Here is a 24,624-nt window from a genome sequence, read left to right as displayed (position 1 = left end):
TTTTGAGACATCTAAGTGAAAATATTGAGTAAGCTGTTGGATACACACAGATCTTAGACTCAAGCGGGTAAACTGGGTTAGAAATATAAACTTGAGAGTCATGCATGCAGAGGGCAATTTAATCCAGTATTGTAGATAAGATTTTTTAGAAGGAGAGGAGAGTGAGATAGGAAGTCTCAGAATCAAGCCTCAAGGAATGCTAAAAAGTAAGTCAGATGGGAAAAAAATCATTCTGCAAAAGAACATGAGAAGGAGGAAAGTTTTGTAAAGTCAACAAAAGTAAGTATTTTAATGATATTCATCTGAGATAACTCTTTTTCCCTTCCAGCTTCCTGTCTGTCAGATTTCCCCATTCATCAGGCCACAGACATTCTTGGGATGTAGCTAGGGAAGAAGTCCAGCTGTAGATACCTTTAATTTGAGTTTAGTAGGATAATTTTTATGGTTTCCAGTCCCTTCTGTGGAAAGTTGTTGCTAGCTTTATGCTGTAGGAACAGCTTTTCTGAATACTCTTTTGCTCACCATCCTAGTTCACTCAACATCTTGATGCAGATATACAAGGTCAGTGGTTGCATTTTGATATGAAAGTGGTCTATGGTATGTGGGTCTGGAAGAATATGTATAGTGAAGAAGAAACAAGGTTTGAAATGTGCGAAGTCAGAAACTAGTCTATGGAAAAAAAATCTTCCAATCAGACTTGTAAAATGTGGTTTTTCATAGATGCCTATTCAAATAGAAGTTTTATGCTCTCCTATCAGGAGCATACTCAAAAATGCAGCATATGCCATGATAAACATGCTTTTTTTCTCTCTTTTTTTTTTTTTGCTTTTAGATGAGAATTATGCAAAATATAATTTATTGGAATTCCTGCATTTGTAGGACACAAACCAGTACTAGTAGTGCAAATAGGAAATGTGTCTCTGGGTAAAGTTGTATGTATTATGCATCCCATCATAAATAATATAAAGCTCATTTGTATCAATATGCTAATGAAAATGGAATTATTTTCTGTATATCTATAGGAAAATAATATTAAAAATTATAGTTACATGCAGAGGCAATAAAAAAGCATGCTATCAAAAATTTGGAAAAATTAATACAAATATGCTACATTTCTGGATCTTGTGATGTTCGGGATACTGTCAATTTAAAAAAAAACCTTGTACAATATGGTTTCTTTCCTAATTCTAAAAAAAAAAAAGTTATTTTTGCAACAATTTTTTTTTTTTTTTTGAGATGGAGTCTCGCTCTGTTGCCCAGGCTGGAGTGCAGTGGCACGATCTCGGCTCACTGCAAGCTCCGCCTCCCAGGTTCACACCATTCTCCTGCCTCAGCCTCCCGAGTAGCTGGGACTACAGGCGTCTGCCACCACGCCCAGCTAATTTTTTGTATTTTTAGTAGAGACAGGGTTTCACTGTGTTAGCCAGGATGGTCTGGATCTCCTGACCTCGTGCTTCGCCTGTCTTGGCCTCCCAAAGTTCTGGGATTACAGGCATGAGTGACCGCGCCTGGCCCAAAACAATTTTTTGATTGAAGCAAAATATACATATATAATTTACCATCTTCACTATTTTTAAGTATAATAAATAGTACTCATGGTGATAATAAATAATAAATAAATTTCTAAGAATAGAATTGTGAAAACAAAGGGCCTGTACTTTTTAAAGGCATTTTATATATTTTGCAAAACTGTTCTTCAGAATTGTTGCACCAATGAATCTCCCTCAATAATTATATGAGAATGCTTGTTTTCCCATATTATTATTGGCCCTGGGGATTAATTTTAATGATAATATTTGTCAATATAGTAGGAGAAATCTGATAGCTCATTGTTATTTTTATTTATATTTGTTTGATAGTTAGTGTCCTGAACACTTTTTGTTCTTATTTTAGCTATTTGGGTTTCTTTTTGGTAAACTTCCTGTTTATATCTTTTGACCATTTTTGAGGTGTTTTTTTCTGATTTTTTCCTACTTAGATGTTCATAAGTATCATAAACATTGCAAATAATTTTCCCAGTGTGTTTTGCTTTTTAATTTATTTTACATATTGAGATATAGATGTTTTCAATTTTAAATGAGTGTGAAGTCTCTCATATAATTTCCACGTATAGGGTATGGTTGGAAAGGCCTTTCACAATGAAGAACTATGTAAATGTTTACCATATTTCCCCTATGGCTTTTATAGTTATATATTTTTATTCTGTCTTTAATTTCCCTGGGCTTTTTCAAAAAGGATTTTCTAATTTTTAGGCTTTTTTCTAAATGATGAACTATGTCCCAACACGATTTATTGATGAAACCATCCTTTTCTTACATATGAACTTATTTTATGTATTTTGTTCTGGACTTCTGTTCCTTTAAGTTGCATGATTATTATGTCCTTAGTACTATTCTGTTTTGGTCATCATAACCTTACAACTGGTTCCTCTTATTTCTCGTTTCATTTAATATTGACTATTGTTAAACATTTTTCATTTCATTTGAATTTTAGAATTACCTTTTTTTTTAAATTCCAAAAGTATCATTCTACGTTTCACTAGAATAAAATTTATAGATTAATTTGGAGAGGTAATTGATATCTTTTTAATATTGATTCAATATCTTTTTATTGAGAAATATGGCATGTTTTTCCATTAAAAAATTATTTAATACCCATTATAACTTATTAATTTTATAGCCATTGGGTATTGGATTTTATCAAATGACCTTTTAGAATATTAAGATGATCATTTTTTTCCTTTAAAAGTTAATATGAAAGTTTGGAATAATTGATCTTGAAACATTGAACAATCAGCTTATTCTAAATATAAATTCTTAGTCATGTTTCATTTTTTAATATTTGGCTAAATTCAACTTTCTAATATACAGATATGTATAGATATTAAATTTTCTGGCCAGGCGCGGTGGCTCATGCTTGTAATCCCAACACTTTGGAAGGCCAAGGTGGGTGGATCACGAGGTCAGGAGTTCAAGACCAGCCTGGCCAATATGGTGAAACCCCACCTCTATTAAAAATACAAAAAATTGGGGGGAGGAGCCAAGATGGCCGAATAGGAACAGCTCCGGTCTACAGCTCCCAGCGCGAGCGACGCAGAAGACGGGTGATTTCTGCATTTCCATCTGAGGTACCGTGTTCATCTCACTAGGGAGTGCCAGACAGCGGGCGCAGGTCAGTGGGTGAGTGCACCGTGCGCCAGCCGAAGCAGGGGCGAGGCATTGCCTCACTCGGGAAGCGCAAGGGGTCAGGGAGTTCCCTTTCCAGGGGTGACAGACGGCACCTGGAAAATCGGGACACTCCCACCCGAATACTGTGCCTTTCCGACGGGCTTAGGAAACGGTGCCCCAGGAGAGTATAGCCCATACCTGGCTCAGAGGGTCCTACGCCCACGGAGTCTCGCTGATTGCTAGCACAGCAGTCTGAGATCAAACAGCAAGTCGGCAGCAAGGCTGAGGAAGGGGCGCCCGCCATTGCCCAGGCTCGCTTAGGTAAACAAAGCAGCCGGGAAGCTTGAACTGGGCGGAGCCCACCACAGCTCAAGGAGGCCTGCCTGCCTCTGTAGGCTCCACCTCTGGGGGCAGGGCACAGACAAACAAAAAGATAGCAGTAACCTCTGCAGACTTAAATGTCCCTGTCTGACAGCTTTGAGGAGAGCAGTGGTTCTCCCAGCACGCAGCTGGAGATCTGAGAACAGGCTGACTGCCTCCTCAAGTGGGTCCCTGACCCCTGACCCCCGAGCAGCCTAACTGGGAGGCACCCCCCCGCAGGGGCAGACTGACACCTCACACGGCCGGCCAGGTACTCCAACAGACCTGCAGCTGAGGGTCCTTTCTGTTAGAAGGAAAACTAACAGAAAGGACATCCACACCAAAAACCCATCTGTACATCACCATCATCAAGACCAAAAGTAGATAAAACCACAAAGATGGGGAAAAAACAGAGCAGAAAAACTGGAAACTCTAAAAAGCAGAGTACCTCTCCTCCTCCAAAGGAACGCAGTTCCTCACCAGCAACGGAACAAAGCTGGACGGAGAATGACTTTGACGAGCTGAGAGAAGAAGGCTTCAGACGATCAAATTACTCTGAGCTACGGGAAGATATTCAAACCAAAGGCAAAGAAGTTGAAAACTTTGAAAAAAATTTAGAAGAATGTATAACTAGAATAACCAATACAGAGAAGTGCTTAAAGGAGCTGATGGAGCTGAAAACCAAGGCTCGAGAACTACGTGAAGAATGCAGAAGCCTCAGGAGCCGATGCGATCAAATGGAAGAAAGGGTATCAGCCCTGGAAGATGAAATGAATGAAATGAAGCGAGAAGGGAAGTTTAGAGAAAAAAGAATAAAAAGAAACGAGCAAAGCCTCCAAGAACTGTGGGACTATGTGAAAAGACCAAATCTACGTCTGATTGGTGTACCTGAAAGTGACGGGGAGAATGGAAACAAGTTGGAAAACACTCTGCAGGATATTATCCAGGAGAACTTCCCCAATCTAGCAAGGCAGGCCAACATCCAGATTCAGGAAATACAGAGAACGCCATGAAGATACTCCTCGAGAAGAGCAACTCCAAGACACATAATTGTCAGATTCACCAAAGTTGAAATGAAGGAAAAAATGTTAAGGGCAGCCAGAGAGAAAGGTCGGGTTACCATCAAAGGGAAGCCCATCAGACTAACAGCGGATCTCTCGGCAGAAACCCTACAAGCCAGAAGAGAGTGGGGGCCAATATTCAACATTCTTAAAGAAAAGAATTTTCAACCCAGAATTTCATGTCCTGCCAAACTAAGCTTCATAAGTGAAGGAGAAATAAAATACTTTACAGACAAGCAAATGCTGAGAGATTTTGTCACCACCAGGCCTGCCCTAAAAGAGCTCCTGAAGGAAGCACTAAACATGGAAAGGCACAACCGGTACCAGCCACTGCAAAATCATACCGAAATGTAAAGACCATCGAGACTAGGAAGAGACTGCATCAACTAATGAGCAAAATAACCAGCTAACATCATAATGACAGGATCAGATTCACACATAACAATATTAACTTTAAATGTAAATGGACTAAATGCTCCAATTAAAAGACACAGACTGGCAAATTGGATAAAGACTCAAGACCCATCAGTGTGCTGTATTCAGGAAACCCATCTCACATGCAGAGACACACATAGGCTCAAAATAAAAGGATGGAGGAAGATCTACCAAGCAAATGGAAAACAAAAAAAGGCAGGGGTTGCAATCCTAGTCTCTGATAAAACAGACTTTAAACCAACAAAGATCAAAAGAGACAAAGAAGGCCATTACATAATGGTAAAGGGATTAATTCAACAAGAAGAGCTAACTATTCTAAATATATATGCACCCAATACAGGAGCACCCAGATTCATAAAGCAAGTCCTGAGTGACCTACAAAGAGACTTAGACTCCCACACATTAATAATGGGAGACTTTAACACCCTACTGTCAACATTAGACAGATCAACGAGACAGAAAGTCAACAAGGATACCCAGGAATTGAACTCAGCTCTGCACCAAGCGGACCTAATAGACATCTACAGAACTCTCCACCCCAAATCAACAGAATATACATTTTTTTCAGCACCACACCACACCTATTCCAAAATTGACCATATACTTGGAAGTAAAGCTCTCCTCAATAAATGTAAAAGAACAGAAATTATAACAAACTATCTCTCAGATCACAGTGCAATCAAGCTAGAACTCAGGATTAAGAATCTCACTCAAAACCGCTCAACTACATGGAAACTGAACAACCTGCTCCTGAATGACTACTGGGTACATAACGAAATGAAGGCAGAAATAAAGATGTTCTTTGAAACCAACGAGAACCAAGACACAACATACCAGAATCTCTGGGATGCATTCAAAGCAGTGTGTAGAGGGAAATTTATAGCACTAAATGCCCACAAGAGAAAGCAGGAAAGATCCAAAATTGACACCCTAACATCACAATTAAAAGAACTAGAAAAGCAAGAGCAAACACATTCAAAAGCTAGCAGAAGGGAAGAAATAACTAAAATCAGAGCAGAACTGAAGGAAATAGAGACACATAAAACCCTTCAAAAAATTAATGAATCCAGGAGCTGGTTTTTTGAAAGGATCAACAAAATTGATAGACCACTAGCAAGACTAATAAAGAAAAAAAGAGAGAAGAATCAAATAGATGCAATAAAAAATGATAAAGGGGATATCACCACCAATCCCACAGAAATACAAACTACCATCAGAGAATATTACAAGCACCTCTACGCAAATAAACTAGAAAATCTAGAAGAAATGGATAAATTCCTGGACACATACACCCTCCCAAGACTAAACCAGGAAGAAGTTGAATCTCTGAATAGACCAATAACAGGAGCTGAAATTGTGGCAATAATCAATAGCTTACCAACCAAAAAAAGTCCAGGACCAGATGGGTTCACAGCCGAATTCTACCAGAGGTACAAGGAGGAGCTGGTACCATTCCTTCTGAAACTATTCCAATCAATAGAAAAAGAGGGAATCCTCCCTAACTCATTTTATGAGGCCAGCATCATCCTGATACCAAAGCCTGGAAGAGACACAACAAAAAAAGAGAATTTTAGACCAATATCCTTGATGAACATTGATGCAAAAATCCTCAATAAAATACTGGCAAACAGAATCCAGCAGCACATCAAAAAGCTTATCCACCATGATCAAGTGGGCTTCATCCCTGGGATGCAAGGCTGGTTCAATATACGCAAATCAATAAATGTAATCCAGCATATAAACAGAACCAAAGACAAAAACCACATGATTATCTCAATAGATGCAGAAAAGGCCTTTGACAAAATTCAACAACGCTTCATGCTAAAAACTCTCAATAAATTAGGTATTGATGGGACGTATCTCAAAATAATAAGAGCTATTTATGACAAACCCACAGCCAATATCATACTGAATGGGCAAAAACTGGAAGCATTCCCTTTGAAAACTGGCACAAGACAGGGATGCCCTCTCTCACCACTTCTATTCAACATAGTGTTGGAAGTTCTGGCCAGGGCAATTAGGCAGGAGAAGGAAATCAAGGGTATTCAAGTAGGAAAAGAGGAAGTCAAATTGTCCCTGTTTGCAGATGACATGATAGTATATCTAGAAAACCCCATTGTCTCAGCCCAAAATCTCCTTAAGCTGATAAGCAACTTCAGCAAAGTCTCAGGATACAAAATCAATGTGCAAAAATCACAAGCATTCTTATACATCAATAACAGACTAACAGAGAGCCAAATCATGAGTGAACTCCCATTCACAATTGCTTCAAAGAGAATAAAATACCTAGGAATCCAACTTACAAGGGATGTGAAGGACCTCTTCAAGGAGAACTACAAACCACTGCTCAAGGAAATAAAAGAGGATACAAACAAATGGAAGAACATTCCATGCTCATGGGTAGGAAGAATCAATATCATGAAAATGGCCATCCTTCCCAAGGTAATTTACAGATTCAATGCCATCCCCATCAAGTTAGCAATGACTTTCTTCACAGAATTGGAAAAAACTACTTTAAAGTTCATATGGAACCAAAAAAGAGCCCGCATTCCCAAGTCAATCCTAAGCCAAAAGAACAAAGCTGGAGGCATCACACTACCTGACTTCAAACTCTACTACAAGGCTACAGTAACCAAAACAGCATGGTACTGGTACCAAAACAGAGATATAGATCAATGGAACAGAACAGAGCCGTCAGAAATAATGCCACATATCTACAAGTATCTGATCTTTGACAAACCTGACAAAAACAAGAAATGGGGAAAGGATTCCCTATTTAATAAATGGTGCTGGGAAAACTGGCTAGCCATATGTAGAAAGCTGAAACTGGATCCCTTCCTTACACCTTATACAAAAATCAATTCAAGATGGATTAAAGACTTAAATGTTAGACCTAAAACCATAAAAACCCTAGAAGAAAACCTAGGCATTACCATTCAGGACATAGGCATGGGCAAGGACTTCATGTCAAAAACACCAAAAGCAATGGCAACAAAAGCCAAAATTGACAAATGGGATCTAATTAAACTCAAGAGCTTCTGCACAGCAAAGGAAACTACCATCAGAGTGAACAGGCAACCTACAAAATGGGAGAAAATTTTCACAACCTACTCGTCTGACAAAGGGCTAATATCCAGAATCTACAATGAACTCCAACAAATTTACAAGAAAAAAACAAACAACCCCATCAAAAAGTGGGCAAAGGACATGAACAGACACTTCTCAAAAGAAGATATTTATGCAGCCAAAAAACACATGAAAAAATGCTCACCATCACTGGCCATCAGAGAAATGCAAATCAAAACCACAATGAGATACCATCTCACACCAGTTAGAATGGCAATCATTAAGAAGTCAGGAAACAACAGGTGCTGGAGAGGATGTGGAGAAATAGGAACACTTTTACACTGTTGGTGGGACTGTAAACTAGTTCAACCCTTGTGGAAGTCAGTGTGGCGATTCCTCAGAGATCTAGAACTAGAAATTCCATTTGACCCAGCCATCCCATTACTGGGTATATACCCAAAGGACGATAAATCATGCTGCTATAAAGACACATGCACATGTATGTTTATTGCAGCATTATTCACAATAGCAAAGACTTGGAACCAACCCAAATGTCCAACAATGATAGACTGGATTAAGAAAATGTGGCACATATACACCATGGAATACTATGCAGCCATAAAAAATGATGAGTTCATGTCCTTTGTAGGGACATGGATGAAATTGGAAATCATCATTCTCAGTAAACTATCGCAAGAACAAAAAACCAAACACCGCATATTCTCACTCATAGGTGGGAACTGAACAATGAAAACACATGGACACAGGAAGGGGAACATCAGACTTCAGGGACTGTTGTGGGGTGGGGGGAGGGGGGAGGGATAGCATTGGGAGATATACCTAATGCTAGATGACGAGTTGGTGGGTGCAGAGCACCAGCATGGCACATGTATACATATGTAACTTACCTGCACGTTGCGCACATGTACCACAGAGCCTAAAGTATAATAATGATAATAGTAATAATAAAAAAAAAAAAAGTTAAAAAAAAAAAAAAAGACATCTGGATGGTCAATAAGCCATGTAAAGGGGCTTCATCTAATAAGTCACTAGGGAAATACAAAGTAGAGCAACAGTGCAATGCCACCAGACATTTACTAGGATGGCTAAAATTAAATATTATAGCTATATTCTGTGTTGGCCAGGATGTGGCATAACTTCAAATGTTATACAATGCTGATCAAAGTGAAAACTGGTGCATATGTTTTGAAAAGCATTTGGAAATATCTCGTAATTTGGATAAATGCATAACCTAAGAGCCAGCAGTTTTATCCCAAGATATATAACCAAGAGAAATCTGTAAGTATATGTGAAATAAAAGACTTGTATAAAAATGAAAAAAAAAAAAAAATACAAAAAATTAGCCAGGCATGGTGGTGCACGCCTATAGTCCCAGCTACTCAAGAGGCTGAGGCAGAAGAATCGCTTGAACCCGGGAGGCGGAGGTTGCAGTGAGCCATGATCATGCCATTACACTCCAGCCTGGGCAACAGAGCGAGACTCTGTCTCAAAAAAAAAAAAAAAAAAAAAAAAAAAAAGATGTTAAATCTTCTAATATTTTTATTTAGGATGTTTCTTATCTGTTTTCATAAGGGATCTATTCTGTAAGTTTGATTTTTGCATTATTTTTATCATGATGTGCTACCAGTAATAAATAATGTGTCTTCAAAAAATATTTGAGAGTCTCCTTCTCTGGATTCTGGAATCGTTTGAATAGCATAGGAATTTTCTTGTTCTTGAAGATTTGAAAGAATTTGCCTGTGAAGCCATTTGGACTAGCCCCTTTTCTGAGAATCAGTCTTTTACAAGTTTCCTTATTATTTCTGCGGTGACTATTTTACTCAGAAATTCTCAGGTCTTCTTGAAGAACTTGATTCAGTTTTGTTAATTTATATTTTGCTTAAAATATACAAGTTTACATCAGGTTTGCAAATATTTAAGTTTGAGATTATGGCAAAAAATGTCTATTATAATTCTTTTCGTTTTCTTCTGTAGCTGTGACTCTATTTCCTTGATCACTTCTGTTTTAGTATATTTTCGGGGTTTTTCCCCTCTGATTAAACTAGCTAGTGACTTATTTGCCTTATTGCTTTTCCCTACATGAGCTATTTCTGGATTTATTTATCAATTCTAATGGTTGTTTTCTCATTTACTATTTTCTGCTTTTATTTTAATTAATTCTTTCCTTCTGCTGTCTTTAGGCTTATCATTTATTCTTTCTGCTTACTTTGTATGTAATTGAGCCCTCAAAATAAATAGCTGAACCATGAAGAGAAAGGAAGCAATAAAGGAAAGGCTGAGACTCTGTTGCAGACAGACTGAATATGGGTGGAAAGTAGAAACTGTGAATAGGGGCAATAAAGTATTTTGGCTTCGAAGCTAGCATCTTAGTTTGTAAGCTAGACTGTTCTAGGATACCAAATGAGAAATCTTGCCGAATTACTGATGACTCATGTAGACAGTTTCCCCTCTGCTATTTTGGATTGATACCCCAGTTTGTTAATAAATGATTGATTGGCCCTTCACAAAGTTTTGTTTGTTGTTAGGCCAACCTTTAAAGCTCTTTAAGTCTTCAAGGCTATCCATTAAGAATGCCCTGAATTTACTAGGTACCACTTTTGTGTTTTAGTTGCATAGATACAACTTACGAATTTTATCAAGGCTTTTACATTTATAATATTCATTTTAGGGTACTATTACATTAATTAAATATTAATGCTCTAAGCATATTTTCATAGCCTTCTCTGTTTTAAACTCCACTGGAGAATATTACTGGAAATTAAAAAATAGTATGGTTTATTATCCATGTCATTGGTGTTGCATTTGGATGATGAATTATTTTGGAAATTAAAAAAAAAAGATATATAAGTAGAATAATCCCCTCTGGGTCTCATGTGTTTCTCTAAATAGCAATTTTATATTTCCTTATTATTTTTCCTGAGATTATTATATATCTTCCAAAGTGTCTGTAAAATGCTGAGCCACAGTCTTAAATATTGGAGATACTTTCTGATGAGCTTCTAATGAGATTTTTAAAAATACTGTATGTGGTATGAATTTCATACCACATGTATTTCATAATATGTGGAATGAAAATGCTCACACAAATGTAGTTTGAAAAAGACTAGTATTTAATATGTGTAAGACATATTTATACCTTACATTTTAAAAAGTTAAGACAATGGAGCACGTTGGGATGGATAGTCAGTGTGTTTAAATTTATAGCTTTTCTGGATGGAAAACAAAGGTTACTGGGTTCTTGTCACATTGCAAGGATGAGAGGATCTTGGCTACTGTTGCAGCAATGGTGAGAGATCTGGGAACTATTACCAGAGATGGTGAGTGATGGCAGTGCTGGAGCAGGGGAAATCAAGGCCATGGGAACAGAAGTTTCAAAAGCTCCTGAATTGCTTATGCCTACATCTGGATAGCAATCAATGATGGCTCCCAGGATTTGGAATTGGGTGATTTGAACTTTAATATTTTTATTATTATTTTTTTTTGGCACATATAGGGTGGTTTTGGAGGCGGAAGCCCTCTTTCTTTGGAAGAAAGAGGGAATTGAGATGATAAACTTGGTTTCGGAATGCTGAGTTTGTGGTAGTATAAGAACCTTCAAGTTGGCCGGGCACGGTGGCTGACGCCTGTAATCCCAGCACTTTGGGAGGCTGAGGCGGGCGGATCACGAAGTCAGGAGTTCAAGACCATCCTGGCTAACACGATGAAACCCCGTCTCTACTAAAAATACAAAAAATGAGCCCGGCATAGTGACAGGCGCCTGTAGTCCCAGCTACTCGGGAGGCTGAGGCAGAAGAATGGCGGTGAACCCGGGAGGCGGAGCTTGCAGTGAGCCGAGATCGTGCCGCTGCACTCCAGCCTGGGCGACAGAGCTAGACTCCGTCTCATAAATAAATAAATAATTAAAATAATAATAAAATAAAATAAAAAGAACCTTCAAGTTGAAATGTCCGCTAGGCACCTGGTGATGTGAAGCCAGAGCACAGAGAAAATGTCAGCACTAGAGAGCCCACTTTGAGAGTCGTTCCAGAGGTAACTGCTGAAGACACAGATAGAAGGAAGGGACTTTGGTGCCTGTTCAGTCACTATGGTTGAATTGAGAGTTCAGTTCAGTCTAGGACCAGGAATACTAAAATTAGACTATAAGAGAGAGTAAGCAAATGTTTTCAGAGCTCAAGCTGTGTCTGGATTAGAGACTGAAACGTGGGTCTGGAAGGTAGCAGATGTGACTGATTAGAAGTGGGGTTAGGGATGTAGTAAAGTGAAATCAGAGGCAGAGGGAATTCATGACAGACCAAAGTTCAAGAGCAGAAGGAGGAAGTCTTCTCAGCTGTCTTAAATATGTGGCAGTACTGAATTTGTTGTCTTGTCTGACTCTTGCTCAAAGGTTAATTCTTGCATAGCCAACCCACTTTATTTTGTAATATTCTTATATTGTGGAAATAAATAAATCCTTAGAGAGAGAATGTAGAAAGGGACAGTTAGAAGACCAAAGACTGAACCCGGGAATATAACTTGAACATGAGTGTCAGAAACATAGAAAAAGATTAAATAGGGGTGTATAGTCCATGGAAGCCAAAGTTTCATATCTAGCTGGTGATCAAGTGTTAAAGGCTGCAGAAAATAAGAATGTAGAATAGTTGTATTTCATGTTCAGGTAATTGGGATGTCATAGACAGGCCACAAGCCAGCCATTTCTGAAGACTGCAAAACTGTAAGCAAAACGACAGGAAGTGAGGACATGAAGCCAAGCAGATGTAGATTACACAGTGAAGGTGGAAGCAATACCAAATGAAGGGAAACACTCCTTCTTTGAACGGACAGGGAGGATCCAGACATAGGAAAGGGTGGGAATGCAAAATGGCACAGCCACTTTGGAACACAGCTTAGCAGTTTCTTGCAAAGCTAACGATACGCTTACCATGCAATCCAGCAATTGCATTCCTGGATATTTATCCAAATGAGTCAAAAAATTATGTCTACACAAAAACTGGCACATGAATGTTTGTAGCAGCTTTTTTTCATAATTGTCAAATCTTGGGAGCAATTGAGATGCTCTTCAATAGATGAATGGATAAACAAACATGGGTATATCCAGTTAATGGAATATTAATCAGTGATAAAAAGAAATTAACTACTAAGCCATGAAATAATGTAGAGGTACCTTAAATGGATATTGCTAAGTAAAAGAAGCCAATCTGGAAAGGATATATACTGCGTGATTCCAACTATGTGACATTCTGGAAAAGGCAAAGCTACAGAGTCAGTAAAAAGATCAGTGGTTGCCAGAGATTTGGGGAGAAGGAGGGAGAGATTAGCTGGTGAAGCACAGGGAGTTTTTAGGGCAATAAACTATTCTGTATGATACTGTAACGGTGAACGTGTACATTTGTCAAAATCCGCAGAATGTGTGACACAAAGAGTGAACCTATTGTAAACTTTGTAGACTGGACTTTAGTTAACAATGTGTCACTATTGACTCATCAGTTGTAACAAATGTGCCACTCTAATGTAAGATGTTAATAATAGGGGAAACTGTGTGTTGGGCAGGGTCTATGGGAAATCCCTGTACTTTCCACTTAACTTTTCTGTAAACCTAAAACTGCCCTAAAAAAACCTACTTCTTTAAAACAAAATTTTAAAAGGAATAAAGTACTGATATATCTTCAATATAAATGGACCCTTAAAACAGCATGCAAAGTGAAAGCAGCCAGACACAAAAGGCCACATGCTGTATGATTCTGCCTTTATATAATGTCCTGTACTTTATGAACCAGGAATTATAAAAAGGAAGGAGTTTGATAAATGAGACAGTGAAAGAAAGCCTTCTGCTACTAATAGGAGGAAATAATGTGAATGCATTTCAAATTTAAAGAAAAACTTAGGCATTTCTCATCAGAAAATAGTCTAAGAGGAAATTTTATGTTCGTATGTTCATTGTGGTATAATAAGATTTTTCTAGCATTTCAGGGTGTTGATACCTTGACACCTTGACTAAGTTTCTCTATTGTGTAGCTTCCTGCATTTATACCTGTGCTGGGTAAGTGAGGAATCATAATGATCTTAATAACTAAAACTCAAGAATGCCTGGATCAAACAGTAGCTCAAACCAACTTTTTGCAGAAGCTGTGAGTTACAAAGGCAGATGGAATAAATGGGCAGGATGATATATGTAGGTCAATCTGCTTATAAAAATAACCTTGGCAGAGTTATATAGGCAGATATCTTTGTAAAAGTTCTTCACACTGTGAGAGGGAGTAGGCCAAGTTTACTGAGCCATAATATTATTCATCTTAGACAAAGCACTCATAGCTTGTAGGCCTAATGGATTGTATCAAACAGATGACAATTACTGTTTGATTATCAAGTGAGATTATCAGGTAAGATTCATGAATTGTGAAAATGAAAAATGTTTAATATTCTTAGCACATAAAGGGTACTTACTGAGCAATAAGTAATAGATGAATGTCCACTTAAAAATAAACAAAATAAGCAAAAGAGGCCATATTTTAAAAACAGACAACCAACAGATTATGAAAAGCGTTCAATCTATTCATCAAGTAAATGTCAGTTAATACAAAAATGAGTACTGATTTTATCTGTCGGATAGACAAGATTTTAAAAGAATGGTAATACCCAGTGTTGTATGAGCTGGGGTAAATGAATCCTCTGATTACTGTTAGTGGGAGTATAAATTGGTAGAGCCTTTTTGGAGGATGATTTGGCAGTAGTAATTAAGATTTTTTGAGCATATATTCTTCAACCTTAAAATTCCACTTTTAGGAAACTGTCAAACAGAAGTATTGCCCAGGTGCATGAAGATTTATTTGTAAGAAAGTTGACAGCAGCATTATTTGTAATAAAGAAAAATTAGAAACAATGGCAATGTCTAGTAACAGATACAACCACCCCCTAGAATATTCTGCAGACATTAAGATGAATGAAGTAAGTTCTCTTTGAATTAACATGTAAAGATTTCCAAGATATATTGCCAAGTGAAAAAGAAGGTATTGAAAATAACTTATATTGTGATCCCACTTATGTTTACAAACAACCCTAAAACTAGATATTGTGTGACTGTAGCCATAAAACATCCAGAAGAATACACTACAAATGCTAGCAGGGTTGTACCTTGGGAAGAGAGTGGGCAGTGGGACAGGGAATTAAGGGGGAACTGTCGTTACTTTACTCTATGCACTTCTCTACTGTTTTCTTTTAGCAAAAAGTAAATGTGTTTATATTGTTAAGGATTATTTTAAAGGGTACACACACCCCAATTAATTAATATTAGTAAAGCATTTAGAATATTGCCTGGTACAGAAAAGCACTATGTAAGTTGTGTGTTGAATAAAGTAAGTTCCAATATCAACGCTTTACTCTAAGAAAATAATAATGGGATTTGGAAAGATTTAATTTCTAGGATGTTTAACCCCAGAATTATTAATCTAAAATTGGAAGCAACCTAAATGTCCAACGTTCTATGATTGACTAAGTAAACTACATTAATCCATACCATGAACAGAGTATTTATGGTAATTTTTAAAACTTTCTTGAGGTATATTTTATATATCATAAAATTCACGCATTTCAAGTGAGCAATTCAATGACTTTTAGTAACGTTATGAGAGGTACAACCATCACCATAAATCAGTTTTAGAACCCACTACCAGTAAGATCCCCTATGCCCATTTACAGCAAATCCTGTTACTGCTGCTAACCCAGGCAACCACTAATCTACTTTCCTTCTCTATAAATTTTATGTTTCTGCACCATACAGTGGGATATTTTGCATCCATAGAAACTGGTCATATTAGGTAACAGCTAGTTATAAAAAGTGAAAAAAGCTGATAAAATATTACGTATAGGATTAGCCTATTTGGCTTTATGTGAAAGGAAAAAGAGAGAAGAAAACTTGAATATATTCCAAAATGTTAATAATGGTTAACCTTGAGTGGCAGAAATATGGGTACTTTTTTTTCTCTTGAAATCTATGATCAGAAAAAAAAATTATTTTAGAAAGGACATGGGTCCTGCAATAGATTCCTTCAGGGTTTTCCCTGAGTGTCTGGAAGTAAGAGGGTGGGAATTAAAAACTGCCCCCAGACATGAGAAGGTTATTTCCCTAAAGTTGTGGGGGTGGACATAGGACCAAATAGAAATAAGGTTATTGAGTGATATGAGTAGTACCTACATGATTCAAGCACTCAGTAGACCAGAGCCTCCAAAAAGTCAAAGAGAATAGGTGTTGATGCCACTAGGCTACTTGCTAGGAACTGAATTCAGCATCTCTGCCCCTGGATAGCCTCCTGGGGATATTTTAGCCAACACTAGCTTGTAGGAGAGGGGCTAGAGTAGTGGAAGGGGGCTCATTCCAACCTCCCTGGGGTCCCAGCTTTAATACTCAGGGACAGAAGTAGAAGCACCTCAATTTCCCTGTCCTAAGAAGGGAACATGGAAGAAGAGTGATGAGGACGCCTAGACAGGAGAAGGGGAGCCTGTAAAGATTCACGCTTTAGGATATGTTCTGCCCCAAATTTGGACCAGTGAGGAACCCCCCTTGGGTTTGCTTTCCTTGCTTTCCTCCCCACATCTCTGATCCATTATCTTGTCCTTGTTTCTGTCTCAAAAAACAAAGCTTCTCCTTCTTTTTTATTTGCCCTCTTGTTCTCCCTTGTCTTTTGTGAATGAAGTCTCCCACCCTATTCTTCAGAATGTCAATTCTCATAGTGGACAATTTCAAAAGGCATGTAATTGGATCATCTATTCCACTACAATTTTTTTTTTTTTTTTTTTTTTTTGGAGATAGAGTCTCACTCTTTCACCCAGGCTGGAGTGCAGTGGCACAATCTCAGCTCAGTGCAACCTCTACCTCCCAGCTTCAAGTGATTCTCCTACCTCAGCCTCCTGAGTAGCTGGGACTAGAGGTGTGCACCACCACGGCCAGCTAATTTTTGTATTTTTGGTAAAGACGGGGTTTCACTATGTTGGCCAGGCTAGTCTGGAACTCCTGACCTTAAGTGATCCACCTGCCTTGGCCTCCCAAAGTGCTAGGATTACAGGCATGAGCCACCGCGCCTGGCCCCATTACAATTTTTAAAACAATATTTTATATTTATTTGTATCTTTTGGAGACTGTTTTCTTTGAAAAGGGCAGAACACTGGTAGAAAAAGGCATGCCTTAGCCAAGGGCATATATTTTAGTATGAGCTAACAAGAGTCATTTATGATTCTGATTCTTAAAATAAAAGCTCCACCTTTTATCTTTATCGAATTTGTGTAGAAACAAAATTGCAGTGAATGAAGCTACACCTCTGGAAGCAGGGCTTTCCTCTGGAATCTCTGGAAAACTGCACACTCATTTAAAAATTATTTTTAATATTATATTCCTAAAAATGTTCTGAAAGTATTTCATCGTATGAAAATAATGTGTCTGCTTTCATATTTTGATATGTTATTTTCTAAATTACTCTACTTGAAGAGTTTATTCAGCATTTGAATCACAACTGTCTTAAAACATCCCCAGTTCCAAATCAGTGGGCTCCAAATCAGTGAAGCTTTATCATATAGTTACTGCCTGAAGGCAGAAGTGACTTTAAGAGTCACTTCTGTTTTCAGAATCTACACAAAGGGAGGAGGTATTATCTGTAGGTGGGAAAACCTTTTTTTCACCTGTTCATTTAGCTGACAGTGATGTGGCCCTTCAAGCTGTTTTGCCTTCTACAAGTAGGGTCCACAAACGGGATGGCCCCCTTCACTAAGATTCTCCAGTGTAGACCCCCAGCATTCTTTAATGATGTATAATTGGACCAGACCACACAATGGGGCTTTAATAGCCTTTCTTTGTGGCTTGCAAGTTTGAAAAGGCTGGCTACCTACTGTCTTTTTTTGTGTACATTGATGGAAGGCCCAGTGCTCAAATTCTATGCATATTAGTGATATTTTAATGAGTTTCCAAGGCTAAAATGACTTTTTTACACTGTTTAATGATTTTCAGTTTAACTTTATTTCTGAGTGGGATGTTGTAAAGATTAATTAGCCAATGTTCATAAAGTGCTTTCAAGCCGAAAAGTGCTGCACAAGCCTGTACAGACTCATTAGCTTCTTAGTCATTAAGGCTTTTTAGACCTTTGGCATTCTGAAACTACATAATGAAGGCCAAATTAGTTGGTTTTTTTGGAAATGAGGGACTTCAGAAAGAGCAGAGTAACAGAATAGAGCGATATATATATATATATATATATATGTATATATTAAGACATCTGTAGCACTGGGACTGAAAAAAAAGATAAAAATATTTTGTTTTTCATTTTCTATTTCTACACTGCTTCAGTTTTTCTTACTGCCTCTTTTCAAAAATGTATTTGCCTGCTTCTCCTGCACATTTCTTTAGAAACTCCATAGATCATACTGTCATATGCATATACATTGTGCAATTGAGTCTGACCCCAGAGGGCTGAATTGTCATGCCAATGAATGACACAGGGTAGAACATTTCCTACACTAACAAAGATTCACTCTCAGTGTGCAATGAGTCATGAAGGTATAATATTGTCTCCATCCACAGTAATGTTTGGCCAATATATACATTGGAGGTTACCATGATTCAATTAAGCCTTTGACTGAGGCTGACAAAATACAAATTGGCTACCAATGACATAAAGAAGACCTAAAAGAAACCGGAGACAAAGGCAGATAATCTACCAAGATTTTGATTGGCAGCTGGCTTTTTAGCAGCATCAGTTGCACTTGATAAGGGAATAATATCTTTTAAGTACTGAGAGGAAAAAACTGTAAGCCTAGGATTGCATACCCAAATACCTTACCTTTTAAGATTGATTATAAAATAAACATATTTGCATACAAAACTAAAAACATTTATCACCAATGCTAAAAGATACTCTAAAGGATTGTCTTTGGAAAAAAAATAAAACTGTATCACAGAAAGAAGGAAGGGATGTTGGAAGGAATGAGGAGGAAAAAACTGGTACACATGTGGGTAAATCTAAACAAACATTAATAATAACAATAATAATAATGTCCAATAGGGCCAACATTTGGAAGGCCTTAACAGGGAGTTGAAATTTGAACTTTAGCCTGTATTTTTGTGAAAATATTGGAGGAATTTGAGCTGGCTAGTAATCATCTCAGGGATATAGTTGAAACTAGTGGTAAACTTGAAAATAGTAATGGTATCATGCAATTTAGTGTACAGGCTGCATATTAACCCAGGGCCTGATGGGAGAAGGCAGTCAGGCGGCTCTTGTTAAATTGAACTGATCTGTGCATTCCCAGTACAGTGAGTAGGGTGTTCATTTTGCCATTTGCTTTTGTTTGGATGCTGTTATAGAAGCATTAACTTGAAAAATTGGAGTACACAAAACAAGACAGCAGGAGTCTCTTTTGCCATTCAAAATGCCACGTTAAATGCCTTGTAATTGACTTAAAATGGCAGAGTTTTTGTTGTTTTTCATCTCCACTAAAGGATAAGAATTGGAAGTATATTGTGATATAAGGGGTTTGTTACATTTGTATGAGAAAATTTCATGAAAGTGACATTTGCTAGATGTGTAAAATGGAGGAAGATTGTGGAGTTGCTTTTCCTGAGGTTGTGACAAGTAAATATCATTCATCTGTCAGGACTAAATTGAGGGGTGCTTTGTCGGACACAGTGGGGTAGATGAAAAGAACTAATACCAATCTGATTTGCATGCTTTCTTGATAGTACATTGTACTATTCATGAAGAATAGCTTATACTACTTGGAAAAAGTATTTGCAAATTCTAAATTTTTAGATTAAAAACTAGGTTTAACAGAAACAAGATTGGATGAGGATGAAGAGATTTGCGATTGACTGACAGTTTGATGTTGGACTGTTCCTAGGCTCCCGGGGGCACTGCAGTGTTCCCACTGGGCTAAGACTGGAACGTCTCTAGTCATGTGTGGAACACAGCCTGGTTCCTGGTCCCTGATTCATTTTCCACTCTATAGCTGGAGCCACACCACAGGACCTTCACCTGTGGGCCCAGCTTTGCCACAGCCCCTATCTGTGAGCAGTTCTGTGTCTCATTAAAACATAGTGCCTCACATTTCATACCTGATGGGCCCCTTTTTTTCTTCTGCCATTTCCCTCCCTTTCACTACCAAGAGTATAAGCTGATCCTTAAAGCTCCACCTGGAGGCGAGGGCTCTGCTACCTGCTGACAGGCTCAGTTTCTTTTCTGCCCAAACTTTCTACTCTGGCCTTCATAACCACACTCTGATGCCTATCAGTGTGGTGTGCTCTCTACCTAGGATTTCCCTTACACCAACTGCTAGACAAATTGCCCCCTGAGAATGGTTGCCTTGTTATCTCCGGAAACTGGGTTTTGCCTGCTCTACCAGAACTGCTTCCTGCTTCTGCAGTCTCCTATGACTGCACATACACTGGAATAATGGACTACTAGTCTTAGTCATCTATCTTGCATTGCAGTTAACCAGACTATCATATTAATGGTATGAAAGATATGTATGACTTTGGGAAGCAGGAGAATGTAGAAGTTAAGAAGGTAGATCCTAGGGTTAGGCTGCTTGGATTCTAAATTAAGCTTCTCTATTTACTATCTAGGTGACATTCTTAAGATTTGTAAAGGGTCTGATTTTACTATACTGTACATGCAGGCTAGTTAGTCTGCCACAGTCTCATGGATGCTGACAGAAGACATGAGACTCCTGGATCCGTGACAAAAAAACAGTTTATTGCTCACAACAATAGCAATAGTTTGAGCATCAGCATTTTTTCTGGTTCCCTGACCCCAGTAATAGCACATATAGTAGATTGCATGACAGCAGAGGAACCTGAAATGTAAGCAACCCAAATCTTTTATAATGAACAGTGAGCCTGCCTGACCTCTGTCTAGAGGGGGATATTGTCTTTATTATACTGGATAGTAAAGACTTCTGTTCTTTGCTCTGAAAGGAGACAGTATCTCTGTCTTCCAAGGCTGTTCATTGTATAAGCATTCCAGAAAGATACAGCCAGTGCCTCTCTTTGCCACGTGTGCGGAAACATAAAATATCCAGAGAATTATCTCCCAAGAACTTTGGGTAAGTTCTTAAAGCCTCAGTTTTCTAATCTGCAAACTGGGATTAATGGTAAAACATAAGTGAATATAAAACAGATATAATGCATATACAATGCTTAACATCATCCCTGACACATAGCATCATGCCTGACACGATGACAGAAGGGCTTAGCCGATGGCAATTACTATTATAAATTATTTTTTCTTGAATAAGGTGCAAGCATGTTTACTGAATTCTGTTTTCTCTAGTAAACAGAATATTGCAGCTCAATGATGTTTCACATTATTTGAATCACCAAAGATTAGAACTAAAAAAGACCATAAACCTGGCATTTACAGATAAGAAAATAGGTTCAAGAGCTTATATGATTTGTTGCACTTCACACAGCAAAACTGTAAAAAGAACAAAGATTATTTGATTTAAAATTCAGATTCTTTTTAATTTAACATAATACCTGGAACTCAGTAAATATTGGAATTACAAACGAAGTGAAGCAAGCCTATGATATATTAGAAAACATTTCACATGTTCATTTGGTCACTCTCCTCTTACTTGCTTGACTTACCAACCACCTTAAATTTGTCCCCTAAAGGCAAAAATAAATAAAACAAATAAGTAGTGAAAGTTAAAATAAGTAACCCACATCTCCTCCTTGCTTTTATCCCCGTTATAGTCACAGTCTCCATGGCAGAAAAAAACAAAGAGCCAAAAACAAAACCTCCAGAAAACTACAAGGAAAGTGCTTGTTCTATGTGTAGGTGATATTGAAAGTGGTCCCATTCTGCCTAAAGGCAGGGAAATTCTAATGGAATATCTGGCAGCTTTATGCCAACAGCTTTATCTTGGCTTATGGACAGACTTTCTAAGGCATGAGGGGGAGTAGCAAGAAAGGGGAAAGTAGGGGGTAACAGAAATAACATCTAGTTCCAGAAGGCGACATGTGAAAATCCAGGGAAGGAATTTATCCCCAAAACATCTGCAAAAATCATTGATTTTTGTATGTCTTCTTAATTCTGATCCCATTGTTTCTCTATCTTCTTTAAAAATGAGGTCATAGCTTTAGTTTTTATATGGCTCTGAAATTCTTTCCAGGACCCTAGGTCAGAGTTGATCATGCCCAGGTAACCAAAGAAAGATTTTAATAGGAAATTCAGTGATAGGGAATGTGAATTGCCCTTCATCTTTTGTGTACCTCAAGTCTTCTTCATAATTGCCTTGCACTCCAGGTGATTCTGTTCTGGATGTCCCGGGTGCTTCACAAGTGCTTCCCGAGTTGGTGGAGGCTGCTGTCATCCCTCACCCACAGCAGGCACTGCACTGCCCTCTGCTGGATACAGCAGGAATTGCTCTATTTTGCCAGCGCTTTGTACCTCTTCCTAGGGCACCGTTGTGTGTGCGTGCGTGCGTGCGTGTGTGAGAGAGAGAAAGAGAGACATAGAGAGTCTATGATATAAACATGCTTTTTTCCCTCTTGCTTTAGAGAAGTCCCAAGTATGTCACTTGTTTCATCTACATTGCGAAGAATTTAGGGAAATAGTTCTTTCAGTTTTTACTTAGAGCATTCTATCTCTCTGGAATCAGAGATTCTGGGGATGAATTTCTTGAGAGTGCAAGGCAGTAGTAAAAATCCCTATGCATAAACCTCCATGACGAGAAAGTCTTTGTTAGGGGTAGGCCCATCACGGCTGGGTGTTTCTGCCCATAGGAGGACTTCTCCACTACAGGCTCCCAGCCTTTCCTCATCAGGCTTCTGCAGAAGCATCCCACGAGTATGATTTGTGTCCAGTTATGTCTACACAGTGGCAGACACAATTAGAACTCTGTCGCAGAAGGCTGCCAGGCCTGCTGACCCCTGAGTTCCCACTGGGCCCATCCTGACAGGCATGTTTAAAACTGGTAGCAGATAGGTCTAGAATCAAGCTGAAATCCCTGCTACAGATGTGAATTGTATGCCGTATACGTATGGTATATGCCACATGCCAACAAAATAATTGACTTATATCCTGCCTACCTCCAAATGTGAGTATGGGCACATGCCTTAAATTCCAGGTATATCACAGTTCATTTACTTATTTATCTTTCTTTTATCCAAGAAATAATACGAGCTGCTTTAGGCACAGTTCCTATGTCACAGCCCTCATAATCTGTTGCTTCACTTTATGTCTCATAGATGTGAATTCTCTAGTTAAAGCTTGATTTACAACATATTTTAGTTAACTTTGAAAAATATTCATTCTGAAGTTAAAATACTGGTATCAACAACTCTCTGTACTCAATCTCTATAGATACAAATAAAGTATTACAATCAGGCATATAGAGGAAGTGTGGAATTTAGTCTACAAGGGATGTATCAATGTTCTTATGTTTTAATGTTCTTACTACTCTTTTTGTCCCAGGTTATGCAGATGTATCTTCCATTTTGTGGAATCGCCATATCTAACGCTCAGCTCTTTGCTGCCTCAAGGAAAGAATATGAAAGAAGCAGAGTGAGTAAATAAAAACATTGTTGACACTCCTCAAAACTCTTTCTGGTTTCTGTAAGTCATTATGTCTTTTAAAAACAGCCAATGAATGATCTTTGAATAGTACAGGAATCTTTTTTATTTGTATAACTCTGCAAGGCTGTGGTTGAAGGTACACTTTAAGCAATAAGCCCAGATGGAAGCGGATACACATTATCTGTTGTTATTTGGGGGAAGGGGTGCAAGTTTCTTTTTTTTTTTTTTATACTCTAGTTGGTAAAATTGTTTTTATTTATTTATTTATTTATTATTATACTTTAGGTATATCTCCCAATGCTATCCCTCCCCCCTCCCCCCACCCCACAACAGTCCCCAGAGTGTGATATTCCCCTTCCTGTGTCCATGTGTTCTCATTGTTCACTTCCCACCTATGAGTGAGAACATGCGGTGTTTGGTTTTTTGTTCTTGCGATAGTTTACTGAGAATGATGATTTCCAATTTCATCCATGTCCCTACAAAGGACATGAACTCATCATTTTTTATGGCTGCATAGTATTCCATGGTGTATATGTGCCACATTTTCTTAATCCAGTCTATCATTGTTGGACATTTGGGTTGGTTCCAAGTCTTTGCTATTGTGAATAATGCCGCAATAAACATACGTGTGCATGTGCCTTTACAGCAGCATGATTTACAGTCCTTTGGGTATGTACCCAGTAATGGGATGGCTGGGTCAAATGGTATTTCTAGTTCTAGATCCCTGAGGAATCGCCACACTGACTTCCACAATGGTGGAACTAGTTTACAGTCCCACCAACAGTGTAAAAGTGTTCCTATTTCTCCACATCCTCTCCAGCACCTGTTGTTTCCTGATTTTTTAATGATTGCCATTCTAACTGGTGTGAGATGGTATCTCATTGTGGTTTTGATTTGCATTTCTCTGATGGCCAGTGATGGTGAGCATTTTTTCATGTGTTTTTTAGCTGCATAAAT

The 24,624-nt window shown here is 38.2% G+C and overlaps 1 protein-coding gene across 2 annotated transcripts in view; it reads left to right on the top strand.

The window, feature by feature from the left end:
- PDE11A (phosphodiesterase 11A) overlaps positions 1-24,624 on the top strand; it is a 466,208-nt gene that overhangs the window by 148,773 nt on the left and 292,811 nt on the right. For both annotated transcript variants that reach the window (XM_054478305.1, XM_054478303.1), the window contains exon 3: positions 23,566-23,655. In XM_054478305.1, coding sequence (XP_054334280.1) covers positions 23,566-23,655 — 90 coding nt within the window. The remainder of the gene's footprint in view (positions 1-23,565; positions 23,656-24,624) is intronic.

This window comes from Pongo pygmaeus, chromosome 11 (assembly GCF_028885625.2).
Source record: "Pongo pygmaeus isolate AG05252 chromosome 11, NHGRI_mPonPyg2-v2.0_pri, whole genome shotgun sequence".
NCBI lineage: Eukaryota > Metazoa > Chordata > Mammalia > Primates > Hominidae > Pongo > Pongo pygmaeus.
This window is presented reverse-complemented; position numbering and strand designations above follow the sequence as displayed.